Source organism: Budorcas taxicolor, chromosome 9 (assembly GCF_023091745.1).
Source record: "Budorcas taxicolor isolate Tak-1 chromosome 9, Takin1.1, whole genome shotgun sequence".
NCBI lineage: Eukaryota > Metazoa > Chordata > Mammalia > Artiodactyla > Bovidae > Budorcas > Budorcas taxicolor.
In genome coordinates this window covers 33,562,863-33,584,292 of record NC_068918.1, presented here as the reverse complement: position 1 = coordinate 33,584,292, position 21,430 = coordinate 33,562,863, and the positions used below count along the sequence as shown (strand labels likewise).

Below are 21,430 nucleotides of genomic sequence, written 5' to 3'. Positions count from 1 at the left end.
ACTCAATCAATACATTTATTGAGCATTAAATAAAGGCTGGGTAGGTACCAAGTCATAGGCCTGGTCCTAAGAAAGAACTGCACCAAGGCATGGCTTTTGGAGGCAGACATCTTTCTAGTGTTAATCTAGAGCCATAACATCCTGGGTAACCTTGGTCATATTACTTAAGCTTGCAGAGCCTCAGACTTCTCATCTGTAAAGGAGAATATTATTTACTTTATAAGGAGTTGCATGACAGAGATCATAAAGGAACTATCAAGAAAGACATACTCTATCCTCCTAAAATAGTTTCTAACTTGTTTCCCAGTCCAAACACTTGTATATTCTAATAATGACAGCTAGAACTTCCAGATGTTCAAGCTGGTTTTAGAAAAGGCAGAGGAACCAGAGATCAAGTTGCCAACATCTGCTGGATCATCAAAAAAGCAAGAGTTCCAGAAAAACATCTATTTCTGTTTTATTGACTATGCCAAAGGCTTTGACTGTGTGGATCACAATAAACTGGAAAATTCTGAAAGAGATGGGAATACCAGACCACCTGACCTGCCTCTTGAGAAACCTATATGCAGGTGAGGAAGCAACAGTTAGAACTGGACATGGAACAACAGACTGGTTCCAAATAGGAAAAGGAGTACGTCAAGGCTGTCTATTGTCACCCTGCTTATTTAACTTCTATGCAGAGTACATAATGAGAAATGCTGGGCTGGAAGAAGCACAAGCTGGAATCAAGATTGCCAGGGGAAATATCAATAACCTCAGATATGCAGATGATACCACCCTTATGGCAGAAAGTGAAGAGGAACTAAAGAGCCTCTTGATGAAGGAGGAGAGTGAAAAAGTTGGCTTAAAGCTCAACATTCAGAAAACTAAGATCATGGCATCTGGTCCCATCACTTCATGGGAAATAGATAGGGAAACAGTGTCAGACTTTATTTTTGGGGCTCCAAAATCACTGCAGATGGTGATTGCAGCCATGAATTAAGAGACACTTACTCCTTGGAAGGAAAGTTATGACCAACCTAGATAGCATACTCAAAAGCAGAGATATTACTTTGCCAACAAAGGTCCGTCAAGGCTATGGTTTTTCCAGTGGTCATGTACGGATGTGAGAGTTGGACTGTGAAGAAAGCTGAGTGCCGAAGAATTGATGCTTTTGAATTGTGGTGTTGGAGAAAACTCTTGAGTGTCCCTTGGACTGCAAGGAGATCCAACCAGTCCATCCGACAGGAGATCAGCCCTGGGATTTCTTCGGAAGGAATGATGCTGAAGCTGAAACTCCAATACTCTGGCCACCTCATGTGAAGAGTTGACTCATTGGAAAAGACTCTGATGCTGGGAGGGATTGGGGGCAGGAGGAGAAGGGGACAACAGAAGATGAGATGGCTGGATGGAATCACCGACTCGATGGACATGAGACTGGGTAAACTCCAAGAGTTGGGTGATGGACAGGGAGGCCTGATGTGCTGCGATTCACGGGGTCACAAAGTCAGACACAACTAAGCGACTGGACTGAACTGAGCGCTCACAGAGCAGTTAACCTATAAACCAGGGAGTGCGCTAAGCTCTCTGTCCATCCACACCTTAAACAGATTTTATCTGTAAAGATTTACAGGCGAGGAGCCTTCTCCTTTCATTGGCTATATTCACCCAAAACGGGCAAAGCAAGCTGAAGCATAGGAATGGCCCTTAATGAGAGGGCTGAGTTAAAAAGAAGCAGGATGTAATAAAAAGATGCTCTCCGGCATCAAGCCCAGAGGTCATCACTACTGAGGGTCACCACAGCAGAACCGCCCAGCAGGAAACCAAATACCAGATAAACCTATTCAGGAACTGCCAGGGGCTTAGTGGTATCATTTGCTGTGGCTAATACTTCATCTGTAATTCCCACTGCCATCAGCTAACTATCATTAAAACTTTGTCTCAGGAACTGCTGTTCTGTGGATTTTACATTTGGTCTTCAATAATTGTTAAGTTACCAATAGTACCACTGCTGTTGAAATTTTACATCTCACAGAAGTTGGGACAAGGTGATAACTTACTGAGAGGACACGGAGCTGGAGACTCTTGCTGCATAACTCGCTGCCAATTCAACTTCTCTTAGGAAGAGTCTTTAAGGGCTTCTAGAAGCTCCTCCTGTGTCACCTGAGTTGAGAGCACCTGCATTTTTAGTTCATAGGGTTAAAGGTGTTGTAATAGTTTTCAGAGCTTTTTAAAAAATTTTAGTTTTGGCTGTGCTGGGCCTTACTTGCTGCTGAGTGGGCTCTCTCTGGTTGTGGTGAGTGGGGGCTACTCTTGGTTGCAGTGTGTGGGCTTGTTGTGGTGGCTTCTCTTGTTGTGGAGCACAGTCTCTAGGCACACAAGCTTCAATAGTTGTGGTTCACAGGCTTAGTTGCTCTGCGACATGTGGGATCTTCTGGGAACAGGGACTGAACCCATGTCTTCTGCACTGGCAGGTGGATTCTTACCAGTGTACCACTATAGAAGTCCAAAGGTACTGTTTTAATGCAGACTGTGGTTTCAGTCCTCTAAGAAACAACAGTGAGATGTATCCTCCTACATTAGTAAATACATGTTACCTAGAATAAACCACCTTTCATCTAACTTTAAACCTTCAACTTTCTAAAAGCATGCCTGCCCTAAGGAAATTGTAGAGATTAAAAGTAAGCACGGCCAGTACAACCAATCCTAAATCACACTATTCCTTTGTCTACAAATGATCAAAAGAATTCCACACCGAGTAGAAACGTTAGCACTGTTGACATTTTTCTGTTGTGGGAAGCAGTCCTGTGTACATTGTACAGAGTTTAGTAGCATCTTTAAGCTTCTGCCTGCTAGATTCCAGTAGCATTTCCCAGTTGTGACAGCCAAAAATGTCTTGCTATATTGCCAAATGTTCCCCAGGAGGCAAAATCACCCATACTTTGGAGGAATTACTGAGTTTAGCAAAGCTACTGTTAACTCTGTTCTGCATGCCAAAACACTTTCAATTTTACAGCATACCGAAAACTTTTGATGTTACTGACCACCTTTTACTGCTCTCAGTGAAACACAATTCACACGCTATTTATTCTGTACCTTAATTTACAGTAACTGAAATGTCCAGTATTATGCAACTGTGACATATATAAGCAGTAGGACATACTAGGACAGCTCTGACTTCTTCCTATGACATCCATCTGCTTGGGGGGACATACTGGCTATTAGGCCAAGGCCTAAGCTGGTTTTCTCTCAAATGGACTGATCTGTCTATAGGAGACACATCTGGAGTGCGAGGGAACACCTTCCCTACCTTGGAGTTTAACTCTAGGTCACAGTGGGTCTCCAAACCAGATGTAGTACAGATTCAAATTAGAGACCACATTCTGGCTGCAACACAAGTTAGGCAGCAAGGAGTCCTTCCTGCATTTTCTGGTTATACAAGTCAGGCTAGAACACTGTGCGAGGCCCTCTCCCTTGGTGAGAGGAGAAGAGGAGAAAACGTGCCACTGCCTAAACCAAGTCAGAAAGCATGAATCTGGTAAGAAAAGGTTACTACATTCGTGCTAAGTTTCTTTAAACAAGTCACTCAGATGAGCTAGGAAGAAAATTCTTCTGAAAAATAGGAGGCATGCTATTGACTTATCTTAAAAGGATTTTTGAATAGAATGACTTCAGATTATAGAGCATTTTCCAAATACACAAAGTGCTTCATAATGACTCAATAAGCTTTAAGGAATGCTTTTTCTAGTACATCGCATTTTTGTTGTTGTTGTGTAAAAGAAAATACCTCCATTGAAAGGGTAGTAGAATATTTGATATCACCACTGTTTAAAGAGGAATGAGAAGTATATAATTAGTAAATAATCCCGCTCAGCAAGTGAGTTAAGTAGGAAAGCCTTCTGAAGAGAGAAAAGAAAACCCAGAGGCAACACAATCAGTGCATATCAGAAATGCATTTTTATTTGAAAACAACTTAAATTTTTAGACAAATGATTTTAGTATATAAATTTGATTTTGTTTTTATACAGAATATAAAGATTTCCCTCATTGATCTTCCATGTGAAGGGTATTACAAGCCTGAAGGGAGATACTTTCTGCATACAAGCGTGTATCTTATGTGTAGGGTACTGGAAACCAATGTGTAGTGCTTCCACACATAAATTAGGTCAAATGACACCACATATTAAAAAGGGGTACGAGAAATATTCTATTAATTGGATTCAAGAAGCAAACATGACACAAAAAACTGCAGGTAAGACCAAGTGAGTAAGTTTAGTTAGGACACTGCAGGTTATACTCGAGCAACAGGTTTGTGAAGCTAGAGTGTATACCACATTAAAACAGCAAGAAAGAGCTATTTATATAGAAAGGTTGGAATGAGGGATTTTTCACTAAAGCAAATTAACTTCTTGTCAACTGCCAAAACAAAACAAAACAAAATTGAGCATATGAGTGTTAGTATACTGAAGGCATATTATACCAGTTTTTTGTGCAGCATGCTAAAGTTAGTTAGAACTTCTTCACTGGTGCATATGAATCATTAAGTCATGGAAAGTTGTTTTTTTTTTTCCGCCCCTTCTTGTGAAATTTCAGGCATGTCTTATTTTAGATGGAGTATAGCTTTTATCTATAATTTCATCCTGTAAAAACATGTGAAGACAACGTTCATTCTGTGCCAGAGGGTGACCAGCGACCCTAGAAAAAAAAAATACAAGTTCAGTCCAATTTTTATAAAAGCAGGGGAGGGGGACCAAACATACACATTTTAAGATTAGGAAACATGAACAATTTAGTAACAGTGTTACTCTGGACAGCCCATAGAGCTATGGTCTATCTAGTGACTACCTGTATATTTGCTTTCCTTCTGTCTGTAAGGGTAATTTAGAAAACATTTAATCACTAGCTTTACACCGTCTCTGGCAATATGTACCCAGATAGCTTCTTTACATAGTAGTTGGTGAATTCGTAAGAAATCTAAATGAATTTTAATGTTAAAAGTGAAACAATGTCATTGATTCAAAGAATACATTTTAAAGAAGAAAAAGATATAGGATCACAAGTTCAATAAAATCCCCAAATACTAAGAAACAAGCACAAATGTGCAAGGTTTTGGGGTTCTTTTTTTTTTGCTTGCTTTTCAAGGTTTCTATCAGAACAAATATAAGATCAGACTGGCAACCAGACTTTATGTCAGAATTTAAAAACATCCAGGCTAGCACTGCCTTTTCCAAAAAGAAAGTAGACAATGAAGGTTGTGTGCTATATCAGATAACTAAAAGTTACGGGCTTTGTGTAACTTTCCCTGTTTACCACTCACAGATCTTCAAATTACTAGATAAAAAAGTACTGCTAATAAATAAGCGCACACAACAGTATTCTCTAGGATTTGACTTTATGTGGCCAAACTTAAGGCCAAATGCACAATTACAGTGAGCCCTTTGCAGGCATAACTCTTCCTATAATTTGGGCTTTTAAAAAATGGCTATATTTAGAGAACTCGCTGGTGGTCCAGTGGTTAGGACTCTGTGATTTCACTGCTGAGGACCCAGGTTCAATCCCTCGCTGGGGAACTAAGATTGAGCAAGTTGAGAAGTGCAGTCAAAGCAAAACAAAACAAATACTGGATCTTAAATAGGAATAAAATTAAAAGCTAGAGGTTGATTTTATTAAAAGTTTCTAAAGTAAAAGATAAAGATACAATCTTTTACATTTTCAAAAGTATATATTTTGCCACAAAAATGTGAAATGTGCCGCTTTTACACAAGACATGCTGATAATACCTTCCATCTGCAATCGAACAAAATGATTGCAAGTGTATTGTTCATGGAAGAACATACCTTAAATCAAAAAGAATCATAAGTAAAACTGTTTTTTAAATGCTGTAATTTTAAATGTAATTGGCATAAATTAACCATGAAAAACATACAAAACTCAGGTCAACAAAGAGATACTCATATCACTCTTAAGTTTATTAATATTTAGCACATGATATTCAATTTGTTATATATTTTCATTTTGTTTAAATGGTACAAAAAAGTTAGAAAATGACCAAAAGGAAGAAGTAGTATTAGTTTGATATCTAAATTACTAGTGGTCACCTAAAGAATCTCAGAACACTATTCACTCTTAGACTTTGAGGAACAGAAAGCACTTACTTGTTTATAAACTGCTCCAACCCTTGCTTCCTTTCTTCAATGAAATTGTCATCAAATATGCCATCATCTCCTCTAAAAGGAAGCTGACGCAAAAATGCCTTCCCAGGGAGTGGGGGGACTACAACCTAAAACATGGTAAGAAAGTTCTTGAACAACATGCTGGCTGAAATGGGAAAATTTATAGAGCACAACACGAACACAAAGTATATCTTCACTATGAGAGCCATCCCACTGTCAAACTAGTTTAAATATACAGTAAAAGGGACTCAATAAAAATACACTGAAAAATGACTTAGTGTTTTGGAGGCAAGATAAACAAAATGCCAGAATAGTCCATCAGACCAAAGCTCCTCAATGGCTTAATTTTCATTTTTCCTGGACTTACCAAAGCACAAGTATACAAAGGGAATAAGCAACACTGAAATAAAGGCTACCGTGCCCCTCAGACAGTTTTGATGTCACTTGGCGAGAACACTACTTTATTACAGCGATAATTGTAGAGATCAATCTGAACTCCCAATTAAATGAGGAAGTAAAATATTAACAATGTTCTTTCTGGCATGGGCAGATAAGAATTCTGTGGTCAATTTCTTCCACTTCACACTATCTGCATATAATCTTTCCTGCTTGTGTTTGAGGTGATGACAAAATAACCAATAATTACTACTTGTTGCCACTCTTCTATGGAGAAGGGAATGGCACCCCACTCCAGTACTCTTGCCTGGAAAATCCCATGGTTGGAGGAGCCTGGTAGGCTGCAGTCCATGGGGTCACAAAGAGTCGGACATGACTGAGCGACTTCATTTTCACTTTTTACTTTCATGCACTGGAGAAGGAAATGGCAACCCACTCCAGTGTTCTTGCCTGGAGAATCCCAGGGACGGGGGAGCCTGGTAGGCTGCCATCTCGGGGGTCGCACAGAGTCAGACACGACTGAAGCGACTTAGCAGCAGCAGCAGCAGCATTACTAGGCTAAGAAACATATCAACTTTCTCCCAAACCCACTATCCTACCTTTCCCCAAAGACCTGTCATTTCTTCCTTCTACAATAAAGGAACATCCCAAATTTTCCCTGTCAAAGTCTAGCTTTCCTTTAGGGACAACTTATGACTGATCTCCCTCTTCTAGGAATTATCTGGAGCTCAAATATTTGTTTAAATGCTGCTGCTGCTGCTTTAGTCAATAAGTTGTGTCTGACACTTTGCAACTCCATGGATGGTAACCCACCAGCCTCCTCTGTCTGTGGGATTTCCCAGGTAAGAATACTGGAGTGGGTTGCCATTTCCTTCTCTGGGGGAATCTTCCCAACCCAAGGATTGAACCTGTGTGTCCTGCTTGGCAGGAGGATTCTTTATCACTGAGTAACCTGGGATGCCCCTGAATTAAATAGTACCTAGCTATTTATTTCACAGGTTCGTCAGGTTCTCTATCCCAGAATTTCTCAACCATGGCACTATTAACATGTTGAACTAGATAATGTACTGGGGGGAAGGGTTTCTTATACACTGTAGAATACCTATTCAACAGCATCCTGGACCTCTACCCACTAGACTGTCACCAATAGGCACTCCACACAGACAGGTGTGAGTGCCTATCACACCTGTGATCACAATGGCCTCCAGACACTGTCAAATGTCTTCCTGGGGGACAAAACTACCCCTCCTGGAGAGCCACCAATCTATCCTATTAATGCCTTCAAATCACGGACCCTTGTCTCAGGCTTCTTATGGTTATTTTAAGGAAAGCTGGGCATACAAGAGAAGTTCAAATATCTGTTAAATGACTAACCACTTAGGTGAATCCTTATCTTACATTAAAACAGAGAAAAGGTGTAGGCAAACAATTCACACAAGGAAAAATATAAACAGTAAATACCAGTAATAAAAGTATACATATTCGAAGAGGTAAAATCTAAAACCCTTGATGAAGAGTTCCTATCCTAAAACAATAATTCAACAAGGTAAAAAAGGGAAAGAGTACACAACTTCTTACAGATGCACAAAAAACAAAGAGTAAAAAAGAAACACAAAACCAATGCCCTACATAAACTTTTTAATTCCTTCCTAGATCTACTCTTCCCAGATGCCAGTGATTAAGACATCTAAAGATCTGTTATCATAAGTTTGCTTTAGCAATCTTAAGTCTCTCCCTTATATTATAAAAGCATTTGTCAAGTTGAAGATTTGAAACCTGCAGGTAACTACAACTGGAAAACAGGATTATGACCACTAGCTGTGCTCCAACAGAATAGCTGTATGATGGGAAGGGAAAAACATCTATATCTATAAAGCTATTATTTAAAAAAGGAATCTAGAACTAGTGCATTAAAGAAATGACCACCGTTAATTCAGGGAAGAATTTAGCATGGAATTTAAAGATTACTGTGTATTATCATCAACAGAGATATACTTTTACCAATACTCAAAATACGCATTGAATTGGATGGTGACATTGTAGGCAACAGGATTAATCACCTACAAAAATCATGAGTGGTTTTTTAACAAAGATCTTCAACATCAAACTATTTTTGCTTAAGCAGTCTGAAAAGATCTACTTAGAATTCTCACACCAATTTAAAAAGTCATGAGTCTGATGATGTGTGTATATGTGGGCAAGATGAGGACAGGAGGATATCTGGCCAGCATAATATAGTGAAAGCATACTGAAATAAAAGCTAAAAAATTAAACCATAATGACTAATAAACACAATAAATGTCACCAACTTTCTCATCTAGTACAACAGATCTTAAGAAGAAGTAGTAATATATAAATAAAACAATCTGATTAACTGTTCTTAGCAATTTTGTTGTTCAATTGCTCAGTCGTGTCCAACTCTTTGCGGCACCATGGACTGCAGCACACCAGGCGTCCCTGTCCTTCACTATCTCCTGGAGCTTGCTCAAACCCATTGAGTCAGTGATGCGATTCAACCATCTCATTCTCTGTCATCCCCTTTTCCTCCTGCCTTCAATCTTTCCCAGCACCAGGGTCTTTTGTAATGAGTCAGCTCTTTGCATCAGGTGGCCAAAGTATTGGAGCTTCAGCTTCAGCATCAGTCCTAACGAATATTCAGGGTTAATTTCCCTAAGGATTGACTGGACTGATCTTGCAGTCCAAGGGACTCTCAAGAATACGCTAACGTAAATACAACTTTCACACAGGTTAAATGCCCAAAATAATAAACTGATCTAATGTTAAAAGTGAACTACTATGCTTCAAAGGACATCATCAAGTAAAACAATCCACAGGATGGGATAAGATTTTTGCAAATTGTAAATCTGATAAGAGACTTCCAAGAGTTTCTTTTTAATATATTCTATATACAACTCAATAATAAAAGAAACTCAATTAAATGGGCAAAGTATCTGAAAAAAAAAATTTCTCCACCGAAATAATGGCTGATACATAAGTACTTGAAAAGATGATCATCATTAGCCGTGAGGAAAATGAAAACCACAAGGAGACAGCATTTGATACATGCTAAGAAAGCTGTAATAAAGAAATTAATAATACTAAGTGTTGGTGAAGTTGTGGAGCAAAGTGGAACCTTAATACACTGTTGGGGGAAATGTAGCTGCTTTGGAAAACAGTCTGGGAATGCCTCAAAAAGTTAAACAGTTATCATATGGCCATAAATCCACTCCTAGGTATATCAGTTCAGTCACTCAGGCGTGTCCGAGTCTTTGTGACCCCATGGACTGCAGTACACCAGGTCTCCCTGTCTGTCACCAACTCCCGGAGCTCACTCAAACTCATGTCCATTGAGTCGGTGATGCCATCCAACCATCTCATCCTCTGTCGACCCCTTCTTCTCCACCTTCAATCTTTCCCAGCATCAGGATCTTTTCAAATGGGTCAGTTCTTCGCATCAGGTGGCCAAAGTATGGGAGTTTCAGCTTCAGCATCAGTCCTTCCAATGAATATTCAGGACTGATTTCTTTTAGGATTGACTGGCTGGATCTCCCTGCCAGTCCAAGAGACTCTTAAGAGTCTTCTCAAACACCACAGTTGAAAAGCATCAATTTTTCAGTGCTCAGCTTTCTTTATAATCCAAGTCTCACATCCAAACATGGCTACTGGAGAAACCATAGCTTTGACTAGACCTTTGTTGGCAAAGTGATGTCTCTGCTTTTTAATATGCTGTCTAGGTTGGTCATAGTTTTGCTTCCAAGGAGCAAGCATCTTTTAATTTTATGGCTGCAGTCACCATCTGCAGTGATTTTGGAACCCAAGAAAATAAAGTCTCTCACTGTTTCCATTGTTTCCCTATCTATTTGCCATGAAGTGATGGGACCAGATGCCATGATCTTTGTTTTATGAATGTTGCGTTTTAAGCCAGCTTTTTCACTTTCCTCTTTCACCTTCATCAAGAGGCTCTTTAGTTCCTCTTTGTTTTCTGCCATAAGGGTGGTGTCATCTGCGTATCTGAGGTTATTGATATTTCTCCCAGCAATCTTGATTCCAGCTTGTGCTTCATCCAGCCCAGCGTTTCTCATGATGTACTCTGCATAGAAGTTAAATAAGTAGGGTGACAATATACAGTCTTGACGTACTCCTTTCCCGATTTGGAACCACTCTGTTGTTTCATGTCCAGTTCTAACTGTTGCTTCTTGACCTGTCTAAATATTTCTCAAGAGGCAGGTCAGGTGGTCTGGTATTCCCATCTCTTGAAGAATTTTCCACAGTTTTTTGTGATCCATACAGTCAAAGGCTTTGGCGTGGTCAATAAAGCAGAAGCCGATGTTTTTCTGGAATTCTTTTGCTTTTTCAATGATCCAACGCATGTTGGCAATTTGATCTCTGGTTCCTCTGCCTTTTCTAAATCTAGCTTGAACATCTGGAAGTTCATGGTTCACATAACTGCTGAAGCCTGGCTTGGAGAATTTTGAGCATAGCCAAGAGATACAAGAGTTATATACCCAAGATATACAAACACATGTCCATGCAAAAACCTGTACATGAATGTTCACAGCAGCATTATTCACAATAGTCAGAAAGCAGGAAAAACTCAAATGTCTGCCAATGATAAATGTGTAAATAAAAAATGATATATCCATACAAAAGAATAAAGAAATGAAGTAGTGATTAACAATACAACAGGATGAACCCTGAAAACACACTTAGTGAAAAAAGCCAGACAGAAAAGACTACATATTCTATACTTCTATTTATACACAATGCCCAGAACAGGAAAATCCGTAAGAAAGAAAATTAGTGGTTGTGAAGGGCTGGGTGAGGAGAAATCAGTAATGATTACTAATGGGTATGGTGTTTCTCTTAGAGAGAGATTACAATGTCCTAAAACTGACTGTAGTAATGATTGCACAACTCTGAATATACTAAGAACCATTACACTTAATGGTAAGAATTAAGAATTAATACACTTTAAATTGGTGAGTTGTGGACTTCCTTTGTGGTACAATGGACAGGAATCTGTCTGCCAGTGTCGGGGACATGGGTTCGATCCCTGGTCTGGGGAAGATTTCACATGCTGCAGAGCAACTAAGGCTGTGTACCTCAATGACTAAGGCCACCCTCTATAGCCTGAGAGCCGCAATACTGAAGGCCGTGTGCCTAAAGCCTGTGCTCCACAACGAGAAGCCACCTCAATGAGAAGCCCACACGTGGCAACAAAGAGCGGCACCCGCCCGCTGCAATTAGAGAAAGCCCATGCGCTGCAATGAAGACCCAGGGCCAAAAATAAATGAATGTAAAAATTGGTGAATTGGCAGTCCATTCTGAAGGAGATCAGACCTTGGATTTCTTTGGAAGGAATGATGCTAAAGCTGAAACTCTAGTACTTTGGCCACCTCATGTGAAGAGCTGACTCATTGGAAAAGACTCTGATGCTGGGAGGGATTGGGGGCAGGAGGAGAAGGGGACGACAGAGGATGAGATGGCTGGATGGCATCACTGACTCGATGGACGTGAGTCTGCGTGAACTCTGGGAGTTGGTGATGGACAGGGAGGCCTGGCGTGCTGTGACTCATGGGGTCGCAGATTCAGACACGACTGAGTGACTGAACTGAACTGAACTGAACTAATGGCATGTGAGTTATGTCAATAAAGCTGTCATGAAATAAAGTGATGTATACATTTATGAAATGCTTATTAAACACTCCAGTAAGCCAGGTACTAATGTTAAGCAAAGTCAAAAGCCTATCAAGACACTTCTTATCATAAATCAGACAGAAAAAGGCAAATACCATATGATCCCACTTTTGTGTGCAATCTGCAAGAGTTGAACTCATAGAAACAGAGAGTAGTATTAATAGATTAGTGGTTTTCAGGGGTTGGGGGGTAGGGGAAATAGGGAGATTTTGGTCGAATGGTACAAACTTTCAGTTAAAGAATGACTGAGTTCTGGAAATCTGTGTGCTGGGCTGTCTGAAGTTGTTTCAGTCACGTCCAACTCTGTGTCCCCATGGACTGTAGTCCAGGCTCCTCTCTCCATGGGATTCTCCAGGCAAGAATACTGGAGTGGGCTGCCATGCCCTTCTCCAGAGGGGTCTTCTGGAGATCTAATGTATAGCATTGTACTACAGTTAACAAGATTGTATTATAGTCTTAAAAGTTGCTAACAGAAACAGAGTTTGAATGTTACCACCACCACCACCAAAACAAAGCCTTCTATGTGACATGACAGATGTATTAACTAACCTTATTATAATACATCTATGTGACATGATAGATGTATTAACTAACCTTATTATTGGACTTCCCTGGTGGCTCAGACGGTAAAGCGTCTGTCTACAATGTGGGAGACCTGGGTTCGATCCCTGGGTTGGGAAGATCCGCTGGAGAAGGAAATGGCAATCCACTCCAGTACTATTGCCTGGAAAATCCCATGGACAGAGGAGCCTGGTAGGCCCCAGTCCATGGGGTCACAAAGATTCGGACTGAGCGACTTCACTTTCAACCTTATTATGGTAATCATTTTATAAAATATACATATATCAAATCATTGTTTTCAACTTAAACTTATGCAATGCTATCTGTCAATTATATCTCAAATAAAGGTGAGGGGGGAAAAAACACTTCTCATTATGGTCATAAATTTCTTCTTTGTAACTTCAAATTTTCTTAACTTGTTTTGTACATTTAGATCTTCAAACCATCTGTAATTTATATACAGCAAATTATACAGCTTTATTCCCAAATAGCCACATGTTTCAACCCCATTTGCTGAATATAAATTCCTTTCTATACTAATTGACAAAGTTATTTTTGTTATGAACTAAATTTCCAATAAACACATGGTCAGCTTCTCAATTCTCTGACATTCTGCTAATCTATTTGCTCATCCCTAAAGCAATACTTTGCCAACAAAGGTCCGTATAGTCAAAACTGTAGTTTTTCCAGTAGTCATGTATGGATGTGAGAGTTGGACCATAAAGAAGGCTGAATGCTGAGGAACTGCTTTCAAATTGTAATGCTGGAAGAAGACTCTTGAGAGTCCACTGGACAACAAACAGATCCAACCAGTCAATTATAAAGGAAATCAACCCTGAATATTCACTGGAAGGACTGATACCAAAGCTTAAGCTCCAATACTTTGGCTACCTGATATGAAGAGCCAACTCACTGGAGAAGAGCCAACTCATTGGAAAAGACCCTGATGCTGGGAAAGACAGGGCAAGAGAAGAAGGCGGCAACAGAGGATGAGATGGTTGGATGGCATCACTGACTCAATGGACATGAGTTTCAGCAAACTTAGGCAGATAGTGAAGGACAGGAAAGCCTGGCGTGCTGCAGTTCGTAGGGTTGCAGAGAGTTGGACAACAACAACAAAGCAATACTATCCTGTTTTAATTACTATAGCCTTAACATATGCTGATGTCTGCAGGTGCTAAATCACTGGTAAAAATAATTTTTGGCTATTCTTGCACTTTCTCTGATTCTTAAAGTCTTATCTGCAGGCTTATAAAGAACTCCATTAAGGTTCCTATTAGAATTTCACAAGTTTATAAATAAGTTAGGAGACACTGCCTTATTTCTGTTGGGTCTACTGCTAAAATGCCAGCTCTGAGTGAGGCCTTCCCTTGACCATCCTATATGAGACTAGCACTCTCTATTTTCCTTATATTTTCTTAGAGCATATTACCATCTGACATATTATATAATCATACTATTTTTTTCTGGTTTCCTTTTCACCACCACCCCGACTTACCCAATAAAGTGCCAGAAAAGTAGGGACCTTCATTTGTTCACAGCTCTATCTGCAACTCACGTAACATATAGAATGAACTCACAAATATTTATACAGTAAATGAATCTTCAGAAGTGAATATTCCAAACCAGGAATGTAGTATTTCTGTTTATAAGGTCTTCTTTTTGCCTTTCAATGAAGTTTTAAGGTTTTCTTTACATGGGCCTTATACTTTCAGTTTTACTTGGAAATATTTTATACTTGGATATTCTTTAGAGTAAAACTATTTTTCCATTTTTGATGGAGTGGTATGACTTGTATATGTTGCTCTTGTATCCAGCCACATTTATCTGGTTAAGAAAGATTTCCTTCTTTTTCTACCTTAGTATGCTTCAGAAGGAAGCACAAGCTAATCTTTTGAGTGTACTTTTCATCATTCTGAGGGTACTTTGCAAGACTCCATGCTATGTATGTCATTCTGACGTAGGGCTGAAGTAAGAGACATTAGAATGAGACTTTGTTTTCTCTATTTTGCAGCCAAAGCCACCAAATTTTCTTCTAAGAGAAGACAGTTCTTACCAGGATCTGTAACAGCGTTCTAAAACTGCAGGTAGCAAACTAAAGGTAGATCATGGCCGTCATTTAAAAAGTGAATCTGAGGATTATTAGCACCTATCATACAGATTAAGGTAAGTATTGGTTTATGATATTTCTGTTATATATAATGTATGATGATAAAAAAAATGTAGAGTCAGTTAAAAAAAACAAAGCTACAAATACAATGCAATAGGAGATGTACTGAGAAGAGAAACTTAGCAAGGGTGGGAGGAGAAAGTGAATAGGAAGACAAGAAAAAGGAAGGAAGCAATAGCAAGAAAGTTCTAAGAAGTGTCATGTAAGTGTGAGTCAGCAAAGGCCTCTGTGGGCCACTGAAGTAGACATGAGAAGGCAGAGTTCTAAGGAAAAACTACACACTTCCCCATCTCCTAGGAAATAAAATGAAATTGAACTGTTTGGGGGGAAAAAATTGCTTTTACTCATTTTATTCAAGATTATTTTCCTGAGAGGTCTTAAACATTAAAATTTGGAATGTTTTGCTTTAAAGTAACATTACAAATAATTCCTACCTTGCTCTCTCTTTCTAGTTCACTTCGCAGCCATTCAAAGTCACTGTATCTTCTTCTAACGGTAGATTCCTTTAGCTTGAAAATAGGCAGATTTGTCTGAAACAAATTAAAAAAAAAATCACTCCTAAACTGAAGCATGTTACAAGGATTTCAAACAAGCTGGGGTTAGGGGGGAATCTGTTGTCAAACTGATAAAATGACAAACCCAGTTACCTTAAGATAAGAAAATCATAAAAGTTATTAAGATGATATTTTACCTTTAATAAAGCTTAGCTGTTAAAAAGTATGTAACATATACCAGAATACAAATTTCTAAATGTACATTTGTACATATGCTTTTGGATGTCATTCTTCTTGAGGTCAGTTACATAAATACAAGTCATTTTTTCTATTTTCAGTAAGTGGTAAAAATATCAGAGGAGTGAGATGAAGCCAGCCCTGACTGCTATACAGTTTAGTATACAATGCTTACAGGGGAAACAGAGCTTTACTAGTTTGAAATGAAATACAAAATATTTTGTTATTATGACTAGATTAGAAGTCATAATGAAAGAAAAGAATAAAGGACGATTATTCTTAATGGTCTTCTTAAAAAAGCCAAAAAACAGCAGGAAAAGAGCACAGTGTGCTCTTACTGTCAACAGAAAATCAGGAGTCATACACATAAGGTCCAGAGCTTTCAGACTGCAGGCAACTTTAGGAACTGAAAACATACTGCCCAGTACTTTAAGGTTACATTGGGATGGAAGACTGTTCTTTACAAGAAAGACCACTTCTGTCAAATTCTAAACTTAAACAATCAAGAACAGATTTTAATTGCACACAAAGTTGGTGCAAATAACCTAATTAATGCCATAATATACTGAAAATGCTATTTAATACTATATACTCTCAGATTATATTTTGTTCTTTATCCGGTCTTTGCACTTGTAGAACTGCAAACTGTATTAAAGCTGAAAGGAAAAAGTGCCACCGGAAGGAAAGACTGACACAGAGACATCATCATCATGTAAAATTCCCCTTAAGAAAATCCCAATCACTTGTTAAACTTAATGCCCTAGTAAGTGTCATTCAGTAAAAGAAAAGCTTTTTATTCAGGACCTTAAACCTGTTTTGTAGTGGTTTCAATTTTTTCCAACGTGTATTAACTGCTCTATGTTGTACACCTTATAGCTTGGAATCTTCTACACATGCTATTGGGCATAACACTGTATAGATTTCAAGCATGAAACCAAACCTCACAAGAGGTTTAAAAGCACTTGAATTTTCTTTCCCAGGTAACCACAACATTTGTTCATTGTATTAATGACTAAGAGCAAAATTGCACCTAACAAGACTCTTATTATACTAAAAGTCAAGCTTATATTTAGAGATGCTGGCTTGCTGTACAAGAGGGGTATTCTCATTACCCACAGGGAATAAAATTAGGTCCCCTGGAGAGCAAGATGGTAATTCCCAGAAAGAAAGCACTGGATTATTTCTCTCTAATTTCACCCATTGGCTTTTTAACCAAGTTCACCCTTCCACACTAAAATATTAAGTCTTTGTAAGTATCTAAAGACAGAAAGGCCTTTACAGAATAGAGTGTTTTCTGCAGGTGAGATTTTACATTTTGAATTCCCTCCTCTCAAATTACCTTACAAAAGGGATTAACTGCTCTCTTTATTCAGTATGTTAAGATCAAGCTTGTGAAAAGAGTTCCCTAAGAATTTTCATACTTCTGGGTACGGAAGTCTATAAAGTTAATCTCTGAAACAACATATCAAGCTTACAGGTACAATGTTGAGGGAAAAATGCCAATTCAGCTCATTTTACCTCCACTTTCCCTTTTGAACTTTTGACACAATCATGATTATATCTGATTCACTTTAATAGATGGGTAGTGGGAGGGAGAAAGAGTCCACGCCTTTCTATGACTAGGTAATAGATTGAAGATTATATATTAAATAAAGGATCATGGTTATTTTAAGAAAATTGTATAGTTTTCTCAGCTGGCTATTTCTCTTTATATGAAGGCTGCTTTAGAGTTTTTATAAAGTCATATCAAGTAATTTTATTATTTGCCCATTACATTTAGAGTGGTGAGTGTACCTGTTAACTTCTCCTTGATCATCACAAGGACCTTCAATTCAAATTGATCAGCATACAAATAAAAGATGCTGACTTTTTTTGTTTATGCCACTGAACTATCACTTTAAATTACAAATGCTCATGATTGGTAACTTTGAACTTATTTAACTCTTATAAAATATTGTATTTTGGTTTTCTCAAGAGAAAAGAGTAAGAGTAATGCTTTTCTCCTACAGTTTTGGAAGGATTCAACTATTATTACAATTTAAGAACATCCACAAAAGGACACAGTGCTAGATAAGATGGGAAATATAATGATGAGTAAGATGCAATCTTGGCCCTTATGAAGCTTATATTTGGTTATAAGCAAATAGTATAAAAATACTATACACCATAAACAAAAACAAAGTTGAAAGACCATAAAGTGTAGATAAATATCTGCAATATAAAACAAAGAGATAATCATTAAAATGTAAAGAACTTAAGAACTAGTGAAAGATAAAGATGAATAAACTGACAGACTTTAGAAAAACTATGTCAATAACGTTCAACTTCACTCACACAAGAAATGACAGTCAAAACAGTAAGATCCCATTTTCATTTATCAGACAGGCAGGTATTCAATTTTAATACCCAATGATGGTGAAGATAGATAGGCATCTAAAAAACTTACTGCTATTAGTGAAAACAACCTTAAAGAAGGGCGTTTTGGTGACATCTATCACTCTAATTGATTTGGTTGGTATTCTTTTAACATATGGAGTCAGGCACACTCCAACAAGAAGGTTGAGAACGATGAAAATACCATGAACTACATGCAGAGAAGAAAACAGTATATTCAGGAAGCAATTCTTGTACATTCTAAACCACAGGAGATGGTGGGAAATAAGACTGAAAGCCTGAATATCTGGCCAAGGTATCTCCCTGTGAGCACCAGGAGTTAATAGTCATCTCTGAACAGGAATATATCTTTAAAAAAAATAACAGAGAAGTTACTACAAATTCAACAGGTTAGCTACATATACACTAAAGGGCAGCATGAAAAGTTGGCTCATCCTTATTATACACAAAAGCATTATTTACCTTTTAAGTAACTATGTATAATGCTAGATATTAACTAGACTTATTTTTACAATGTATACAAATATAAAATCATTATGGTATACACCTGAAACTAATATGTCAATTATTTCTTAGAAAGAAAAAGGGCTGGTTCTAGCTAGTTTTATCTGCTTGAAGAGTATGGAAAAGAGACAGACTGAGGCAAATTATAGCAAAAATTCTTTAAAGTTTTTCTTTTGGATATCATTTAAAATGCTTCTGATTTATCCAGAGAGAAATAAGTGCTGAATTCTGAAATTAAATGTAAATCAGACTTAACGATGTTAAGATGACTAAAACTTTTGAACCTTAAAAGGCAAGATTTAGTATTTTCTCATCCTTACATTCCAATTTTATTTTAAGAAAAGTTGCTCTAGTTTCGCAAGCTGAGCATCAACTAGAAACTACTATTTTCCTCCATCTATAGGTCATTTTACCTAACAAGTAAAAGTGTCAAACTCAGCCATTTGTATGAAATAACAGCATTTGAGGAACAGTAACCTAAGACAGGCAAAACTAAAGCCAATCATTAGGCAAAAACCATAAACTAAGCCACACCTGGCAGCTATTTGTGTAGGTATGTGATATTAGTGAATGCTGAAAATGAGTTTGAGTAACCTTGGTCTATTTTAGACTTTTCAATTCCATTCATGGAGTTATGAATGTCTGGCAAAGCAAAGACAGAGGTACCTATAAATATTTACATTAACCATTGTCATATATATCAGAAACTGCAAATTAACAATAATTTAAAGCTATGTCAGGGCTGTGGCCCAAACTAACATTTAAAAAGCAGAGAATTATAATCATTTGCCCCCCAAAAAGTTAAATTGGCTGCTTGGAATCCATGAAGTCTATAAAAACTATTTTATTTTACATTAAAAATATGCTTCTGTTAATCATTATAAGCCAAATCCTAGTTAAATGTTAGCACTATTTAATAACATTTTTGGGGAAAACTGTAACAGTCTTAACTATGTTTTAACTCTAACTATGTGTGTGCGCTCAATCACTAAGTCGTGTCCAACTCATTCACGACCCCAGGAAATACAGCCCACCAGTCTGCTCTGTCTATGGGATTCCCCAGGCAAGAATACTAAACAGGGGTCCCATCTCCTTCTCCAGGTATCTTCCCAACCCAGGATCGAACCTACATCTCCTATGTCTCCTGCACTGCAGGTGGATTCTTTACCACTAAGCCACCTTGAAAGCCCTAACTGTAACACAGTTTTAACATAACTTATGTACAACATACTGGTTCAAGATTTTTTAGATATTATACCCCATTTAAAGTCATTATAAAATACTGGCTATTTTCCTTGTGCTATACAATATATCCCTGTAGCTTATTTATATTATATATGCCTTGTTATCTAAGTCTTCTTCAGTCTAGAGCAATCCTCCTGCCCTTTCACCATTTAAGACAGTGACAGTTTTAAAGAGTGCAGGCCAGATATTTGAGAGATATTATACCCCTGAGTTTGTCCTTTTCCTCATGACGAGTTCCATGTCGTTCATCTTTGTCAGGAATGTTCCTATCGGCAGGAAATTGAAGCCTTCTCAGCACCCCACATCAGAAAGAACACGATGTCAGCTTGTCCTGCTGTTCAATCACTTGGTGAAGGTGAGGTCAGTTAGATCTCTCCCATGTAAAGTTATTTTTTCCCTCTTATATTGAGTTTTTTTTTCCCTTGTACTTACCTTTCATAATAAAATTTAGTGCCATTTGAAATTTACCCAGCTAAATTTAAAACCTATGGAATGGGCAAAGCACAGAATGAATTCTTAGAGAATTCACTTTTAGGGGAAGTTATTTGCCTGACTTTAACCACCAGGACAGAGACTGGCTTACTGCAGGAAAACCCCATTCTGCCAGATACAGTGTGAACACACAGATGTGTAAGTACATTATGTTTGCAATTTGTTGATTCAGAAAAATTAAGACTTATAGTCTACTTGGCTAAAATGAAGCCATAGATATTTGTTACTTATCCTACGCAAAATTCAGGGCAATTCTCAAGCTTCTATGTAGCTTATGAAAAGGTGATGGACTAATCATTATATAAGAAACCTGGGACATTCAGAAAACTAGAAAAGAACAAGAGCAACCCTATTCAGGGCTTCCCTGGTGGCTCAGAAGGTAAAGAATCCACCTGTAATGCAGGAGACCTGCGTTCGATCCCTCAGTCAGGAAGATCCCCTGGAGAAGGGAATGACTACCCACTCCAGTATTCTTGTCTGGACAATTCCACAGACAGAGGAGCCTGGTGGGCTACAGTCCATGGAGTCACAGTCAGACACGACTGAGTGACTAACACATACTAACACACATAACCCTGTTCAAAATTATTCGTTGCTCTTTACTTTTCCTAATAACATACCAAAAACAAAACTCCACAGGGATAAAATGTTATGAGCGATGCCTATATGCCTGATACTCTTAAACTGCTATTTATATAAAAGAGAAACTACTAGTCATTTCCCACAAGGTATTACTAACCACATAGGGTAAAACCATCAGGAATTCAAATGGACATTATACACTACAGAACAGATTTTGAAACCATGGTACAGAGCTCTAAAACAAGTGCTCCCTTCACGTTCCGAGGAAATGGCCATATTACAGGTCTCCAAAAAGCTAGGTCTTACACACTTAGAGAGGCTGACCTATCAAAGTCAGAAGCTCACAGATACCCAATATGTAACCTGATTATCACTGATAGCCAAGCAGAAAACCAAGCCTCAAATGTGGTCACCTGAATATAGCTTAACAATAGATATTCGAAAAATGTTTACTAGGTGTTTCTAGCATTTCTTCAGATAGTGTCATGTGTGCATTTGAAAAAAGA

The 21,430-nt window shown here is 38.1% G+C and overlaps 1 protein-coding gene across 1 annotated transcript in view; it reads right to left on the bottom strand.

Moving 5' to 3' along the window:
• Positions 1 to 4,555: 4,555 nt before the first annotated feature.
• Positions 4,556 to 21,430, bottom strand: part of SNX3 (sorting nexin 3) — a 48,488-nt gene continuing 31,613 nt past the window's right edge. Inside the window, exons 2-4 of the mRNA XM_052645455.1 lie at positions 15,411 to 15,506; positions 6,135 to 6,259; positions 4,556 to 4,674 (exon numbers count right to left, since the gene is read on the bottom strand). Coding sequence (XP_052501415.1) covers positions 4,569 to 4,674; positions 6,135 to 6,259; positions 15,411 to 15,506 — 327 coding nt within the window. The 3' untranslated portion in view covers positions 4,556 to 4,568. The remainder of the gene's footprint in view (positions 4,675 to 6,134; positions 6,260 to 15,410; positions 15,507 to 21,430) is intronic.